A 7,037-nucleotide genomic window follows, 5' to 3' on the forward strand; every position below is an offset into this window, starting at 1 on the left:
TGGACCTGCTCTGCTCATGTGGAAAGTTTGGTATGGGAGTTTGGCAGTATTGGCTGGGAGTAGGAAAGACATGTGGGTCTTAGCCTAGCAGAGGGTGTGGAACTACCCCTCCACAAATGTATGAACAATTATATACAGATAGACACCGAAACAGGAACAAATCTACAGACACCAAAGGCTCATAGGTAGCACCAATGGTGATGGTGGAGAACACAGGGAGTAGCTTAGATGGAGTCTGTCAGAGAAAACACCAGCCAGGGGACCCCCCCACAAGCAGACAGAAACAGCACACCATCAGGGACACAGACATACACACAGAGAACAGAAATAGAGAACAGTCACTTAAGAAATGTTCTTTATAGACTCATAGAATGTTAGGAGTAGAGGGTAAAATGAGAGAGTGGTACTAGATGAAGAAACTGGGATCCAGAGAAGGGAGAGACTTGGATGAAATCATTCATCAAATCAGTAACCAATCCAGGACTGAGAACCGAGATCGTCTGTCTCCAGGTCCTTCAGCCTCTTTTCACTGCACCACCCTCCCTCAGCTTATGATGAGGCGACACACATAACTCCCAGAGTCACAGATGCACACACCCTCTATCTTATTACTGCCACTGGCTTGTCCCAGGCTCCGGAGTGATCGAATCAGATCTGCTGGCAGTCCCACCCCCCTGTGGCCACGAGGTGGCGCCGTGTCCGCATTGATCGTGGCTAACCTAGGCGGAATAGGCTGGTCCTCGTCCCTTTCACTCCCTGGCCAAGCTTGGTCTTTCTCCGAAGGAGCCATGGGTTTCTCTCTCCGTTCTCCACGAGAACAAATTGAAGCTTGGAGGCTGGGGTGGGCAGGTGGAGATTGAATGTCCCCACCTATCAAGGTAGGGTTAGGAATCCTATTTGGGAGGGAGAGGGGGAATATGGGAGAATTAGGTTATTCCTAGGGACACTGAACCCCAGTCTGAATCAGCAGGTGGCAGGGGAGTCTCCGGTTTATGTTTTCTTTCTCTTTCTTTTTTAAACTGGTGAGGGAGAGAGTCGGAGACCGCTGGAGGGGTCCAAGACAAGTTGGTAGATGAACACGGAACGTCTGTCATCCATATATGTCCCTCAGAGGGAGCTTTCAAGTGATCCTCCCCCTCCCCGGCCTCAGGCTTGGGGTCACTGTTTCTGTACCTCCGGATCCGGTTTGTCACTCAGGGACCCCTAGAGACCAGAGGGTGGAACAGGGAATGCCCCCCCGCCCCAGTTCTTCCCAGAGGAGGAGGAGGTCCAGGCGCTGGAAGGGGGTGAAACTGAGCAAGCCTTGGGGAATCGCAGTCTAAGGCCTGGCCGATAGTCCGCTGCCCTGCTCCTGGTGGCTGGGTGGGATTGGCTAGGGGGACCGGCCGTTCATACTGGCCGCTCCACGGCATACTGACACGGGCTGAGGTTGGCGGCCGGGGCCGGTCCGGGCACTGCGGTATAACTGAAGGAGGCGTGCTGTTTGGCTTTGAGCCGCAGACTGGCCAGGCTCGAATTACACGGGTCCCGATATACGTAAGGGGAGGAGGCGGCCGCGGCGGCGGCAGCGGCGGAGGCGTACGGGCAAGACACCGCCCCCGAAGACACCGCAGCCGGGGCCAATCCCGCAGGACCACCACCCAATCCCTGCAGACCTCCGGGGCCCGCCACGGTTCCCGCAGCACCCGCGGCAGCCGTGGGCACCATGGAGGCAGCGGTGGCTATAGAGCCAGGAGGAGAAAACACGGGCTGCGAGGCCAGCGGGCCCACATTGACCGAGTTGAAGGCGAAGGGAAAGGTCTTGGCTGCAAGGGGTGGGGCCAAGGCCTTGGGCGGCCAGTTCCCGTAGGAGTACCCTGGATACAGCTCCTCGTAGGGAGGCACCAGCCCTCCCAGCGACGCCCCGAAACCGCCTTTGCACAGCTCAGCTTGCTGGCTCCTCTCTCTCTTCCGCCACTTGGCCCGGCGATTCTTGAACCACACCTGGGGACGTGGGGACCAGGGGGTCAGAAACGGCTGGTAGCACAGGGATGTAGGGACGCCGAAAGACCGAGGAAAAACAAGGGCCAGGGGAACCCAGGGTCAAGGAGATCAAGAAAATAAGAGGGGACTTTTTCCAGTGGGAGACAAAAGGGTCTGAGGAGGCAATGGTGGGGAGGTGAGGGAAGAGCAGAAGGCGGGGCAGGGTTAGGAAGAAGGGAGACAATTGGCTGGAACACGTAGGGTGGAGCCAGGGGGTGGGGCGAAGCTGGCCGGGGGAAGCCAGATGGGTCCAGGTGTGGGTGCTAGGCAAGGGTCGGTAAGGAATAAGGGGAGGGCGGGATAGGGTAGAGTGGAAGACAGTTGTTGAGGATGGGAAGAGGTAGCCTCCATACCCGAACTCGAGCCTCGGTGAGGTTGGTCCACACTGCAATCTCTTCTCGGGTGCTCATGTCCGGGTAGCGGTTTCGCTGGAAGGTCGCTTCCAATTCCTGCAGCTGCTGGCTGGTGAAATGCGTGCGTTGCCGTCGCTGCTTCTTCTTTAGGGAACCATCCTCAGTTGGGGACCCTCCGGCCAATTGGGGCGGGGCCTTCTCTGTATCTGGATGAGAGGGAGGAAAGCCCAAGTCACCCTGGCAGGACCTAGGTCCTCCACTAGAACTGAGCCATCATATGTTCCTCCAAACACTACAAGGATAGCCCCAAGCTAACCCCTCACCAGGGCCCACCTTCTCTTCTTGGCCTCTGAGCCAAGAACCTCTTACTCTATCTCTCTTCTTCCCCCTAGGAGAGGATCCCCCAAAACTCACCGCTATGCTCCTGGCCCTTGCAGCTGTGTTCCGGGTGAGGTGGGTGAGGGGTGCCAGCATCAGACAGAGACAGTGCAGGGCTCCTGGCCTCAGCCTCACTCAGCAGGGCAAACTCCATGGGGCCCAGAGCGGGGCAGCTCTGGGAGCAAAGAGGAAGGGTAATCAGTGGGAAACCTTAAACAGGCAACCTAGGCCCTACCTCCCCATCTCCACCCCCCTCCACTCCAGTGCCAAGACTATACAACCTAGGAATCCTGTTTGACTCTTCATCTCACCCCCATATCCAAATAGTTGTTAAGCCTTATCAATCCTGCCTCTACAATATCTAATGTATCTGTTTCCTATGTCCTCATAATCACCTTAGTTCAGACCCTTATCATTTCTCATCTCAACTATTTCAAAAGTAAAGATATTAGCCCTTCAGTCTCTTCCCTTTCCAATCCATTCTCCACACAACAGCCAAACTGATATTCCTAAAACATAGATCTGACCATGTCACTTCTGTGCTCAAGAAGCTACAGTTAATTGCCATTAGGATAAGATATAATCTGACCCTTCACAATCACATTCTAAACTATATTTCTGGACTGATTACATCTTCCTCCCAGTTATACACACTATGCTATAGCTAGATTATTTTATCTTCTGCCTCTGTGCTTTTGAATAAGCTGTGCCTCAATGCTTGGAATGCTCTCCCTTCTCCCTTTTGGAATTTCTAGTTCCCTTTAGAGCTCAGTTCAAATGCCACATCCTTTGAGGGATCTTTCCCAATTTCCCTAGTTGTTATTGCCTTCCTCCAAATCATTGCTATATTTATTCTGAATTTATTCTTGTATTTACTTCACAGTGAACATGTCATATTCACACAAATGCCCCGTGGAATGTAAACTTCTTGAGGGAGGAATTGTTTCATTTTTGTATCTGTATCCCTAGTGCTGAGCATAACACAGTGAGCACTTAATAAGTGCCTGTTGATTTATGGGTTGCACCAAGGTGGGCTGCATCAGTATGTCTTAGTTCAAGTGAGATGAAGAATGATGGCCTGGAAGGCAGTGGCTATAGCCACTTCCATCTATACCAGTGCCTACGTCCAAGAAAGAAGTCTTTCCCAGAGGGCTCTACCTAAACACACACATGCAGACACATTTGACAGATATCTATGGATGTTCCCTTCTCCCTATATAACTACATGAGCATACAGACACTGCACAAGTTGTTTTCCTCTTTGGAATGCTACCACACACAACTCATACCCTCTTCTCTGGATACCTGGGTCTGATTTTACATCTAGTGCAGCACTAAATGCCTTTTAAGTAAAATACTCCACTCCCTCCTCAGTGATCTTATAAACACCTATTCATAGGCACACATGCTACCATAAACACACATATATGCATATATGTAATTCATTCATTTATACATAATATATATTCTGTACATACTTCCTCCATGTGTAACCCCTGTCTGTTTCCTAAGGAATTGCTTAGCAAGGCTACTAGCCTTAGAGAAGTCATTGTTTGGCTTAGTCTAGCTCCTTTCAATTCAGCTTAACAAAAGTTTATAAGCACTTGCTACAGGCAAGTCACTGGAGACTGGAAGACATGACAAACATAAAAAGAAATATATCCTCCCCCCAAGGAGCTTACATTTTCCTGGATGGGAAAGCCCTAGGTATTCCTAACCCTAGATCAGATCCCCTAAATCCACACTGGACTTTCCTATTTCATACTGACCTGGACAGTGACTTCCTGGTCTCTGATCCTTTAAGGGCATTGAAGAACTTATTCTTGTGGGACAGGAGTCCCCCAAAAGGGTAAAGGGTGCAAAGATCCCAGCAACCTTTATGGGAAAAGGGGTTGGAAATTCTGAAGTGATCCTATTCTGGCTGGCAGTGGGGAAGTATCCATCTGCCATGTCGGCCCAGAGTAGCGGTGGGGTGGAGTTCTATGCAAAATTCTTCAACATAGCATTAATATAGTAGATAAACCCTGATTGAGTCATATCTCCCTTCGCTGCCTCTGAAATTGTTGTAAATCCTTTCTAGGAAGGAGCATATGGATATTTATTTGCATATGGTAATGCCCCTTTTCTCTTCCCAGTTGTAAAAGATCACAGCTGTCCCTGTCCCCAACAGAGTTACATCCTCCTCCCATCGTTCCCTGGGTGCTCCCAGCCAACAATCCTCTCAGTCACTACTATCAGCTACCAGTCACTTTTGACAACCAAAATCTACCTTATTCAGTCAAAAGTCTATCCCTTCTTTATCCTCCCAACCCTTTCTCCAAGACAGGGATAGGGGGCCAAAGCCAAAACCAGGAATGGCTCCCAGTTTTCCCTGTAGAGTGAGAAAATGACTCTTTACTCCATCCTTGCCCTCAAAGTATCTTTTTTCTGAATCTAAAGAAGTGAGTCTTTGAGACTAGAAAGGAAGAGAGAAAACCTGGAAAAGGAATGGGAGTCGGGGAAGGGGAGAGGTCAGACAGCTTGGGGCCCCCCAGGGCCCTCCTCTAGGTAAGAGTCGGGTTACCCAGAAAAGACAAAGAGAAACCCTGGAATAGTAAAGAGATACCAGACATGAAGTCTTATTCCAGAATTCAGAGTCAACATTTTTTGCTCTTTCCCTACAAACTGTCTACTAACTTTCCTATGAACTATGTACTCACTCCTCACTCCCAAATCTCCAGGTATGAATGTTAGACAGTAAAAAGAACCTCATTCTTTAGAATAGTTTGAAAATTCTTGTCTGGATATAGTTTAGCTCTCTGAGGGTGAGGATATGTAGGACAGAAGGGTCATACATCCCTTATCTACTTACCAATTTAGGGTCCTTCCCCCAGTCCCTGCCCATTAATTACCCAAGTATAAGAAGAAAAGAATAAAATAAACAAACCCTAGGAGTTCATCTGTTTCTTCCTTATGCCTTGTCTCCTTGATATGACCAGAGTCTAGAGCAGGATCTCCCCTTTATGGATCTATTAGTAATCAACTCCAGAGCTGGTATACCCATAAAGAGCAAGATAAAAGGGTTCAGGATTGCCCAAGACTCATCTTCAGTGGTAGATAGCTAGATGGCATAATGTATGGAGGGCAGAACTTGAGTTTGAATCCTTTAGATCCTTACTAGTTATGCAACCCTAGGTAAGATATTCAGCCTCTCTATACCTTATTTTACCCATCTTTAGAATGGGGATAATAATAGTACCTCAGTATTGTTATGAGGATTGAATGAGTTAACAATTTAAAAGCTCCTCTAGCTTAAAGTGCTTTATAAATGCTAGCTATTATTATTATTATTATTATTATTAAATGAATCCTGACAATTTTGAGTCTCACCTATTACAATTATTATAGGACTATATACTATTATAGGACTTTGGGCCTTGAATCTTGGGACTTTGTCCTGGACAATATCCATTTCTATCTCCCAAACAATCTTCCAAACTCTGAGTCTTAGTTTCTTCCTCTATTTGGGCTAGAAGCAGTGGAAATGTAGAAAACTAGCAACCAGAGAAGGAAAAAAAAAGATATGGGCAACAGGGTCCAACCCTTGTACACTCACAAAAATTTTTCTTCATGTTCACCACAGTAGCTATTCATATACTTACATGGAGACAAAGAGACATTTGTACATACAACTGCCTCTATACACTCTTATCCATGGATATAAATACATACAACTTAAAGAAAAAGGTGCTCACATGCAGAGACAATTTTATACACATCTACTATTACATACTATCATTCATACACAGAAATACTCAGACATTCAAACTCAGACAGACATACCCACATGGAGCCACAGTCATCTCACCCTTGCCCTGTGACAGTGACAGCTGCTTTGGTTGTTTTGGAGCCTGTGGTTCTCCCCACTTGGGCCCCTTTCCACCCCATCCCCCAACCCCTCAGCAGGCAGGCTTCAGGAGGGAGGGAAAGGGGGCCATGGATAGTTTCGATGCTCAGCTCTGGGAAAGCCCGAGAGGCTGTCTGGGAGAAGAGATGAGACTCGGCTCTCACCAAAGAAGCCAGAGTACTTTTGGCAAGTGGAAAGAAGATGGGATCTGATCCTGCATCCCAAGATCCATTTCCTCATACATCCCCTATTCTCTTAGCTATTACAGCTACATTACTGTTCCCATAGTTCCCTGTTGAGGCACAGCCTCTTTCTCCTTTAATAAGGAAGAGTATGGGTTTTGGAGAGGATACATTGTCTAAGCTCAGCAGTAAATGTGTGAACTGTAGTAAACAGTT

The 7,037-nt window shown here is 48.2% G+C and overlaps 1 protein-coding gene across 1 annotated transcript; it reads right to left on the reverse strand.

The window, feature by feature from the left end:
- Window positions 1-393: 393 nt before the first annotated feature.
- Window positions 394-2,907, reverse strand: PITX3 (paired like homeodomain 3). Its single transcript, XM_044662539.1, has 3 exons — window positions 2,790-2,907; window positions 2,376-2,581; window positions 394-1,983 (listed from the first exon to the last, which is right to left on the reverse strand). Exons 1-3 carry the CDS (start codon window positions 2,905-2,907, stop codon window positions 1,390-1,392), a joined length of 918 nt encoding a protein of 305 aa, XP_044518474.1. The 3' UTR covers window positions 394-1,389.
- Between the last annotated feature and the right edge of the window lie 4,130 nt (window positions 2,908-7,037).

The sequence above is a fragment of the Gracilinanus agilis genome, chromosome 2 (assembly GCF_016433145.1).
Source record: "Gracilinanus agilis isolate LMUSP501 chromosome 2, AgileGrace, whole genome shotgun sequence".
In the NCBI taxonomy this organism is placed as follows: domain Eukaryota; kingdom Metazoa; phylum Chordata; class Mammalia; order Didelphimorphia; family Didelphidae; genus Gracilinanus; species Gracilinanus agilis.

Coding starts and splice junctions, on each gene's coding strand:
- PITX3 (XM_044662539.1), bottom strand. CDS start 2,907: ATGGAGTTTGCCCTGCTGAGTGAGGCTGAGGCCAGGAGCCCTGCACTG. Junction 2,582..2,789: donor CAAGGGCCAGGAGCATAGCG/GTGAGTTTTGGG, acceptor CCTCTCATCCAG/ATACAGAGAAGGCCCCGCCC. Junction 1,984..2,375: donor TCACCGAGGCTCGAGTTCGG/GTATGGAGGCTA, acceptor CCACGTCCCCAG/GTGTGGTTCAAGAATCGCCG.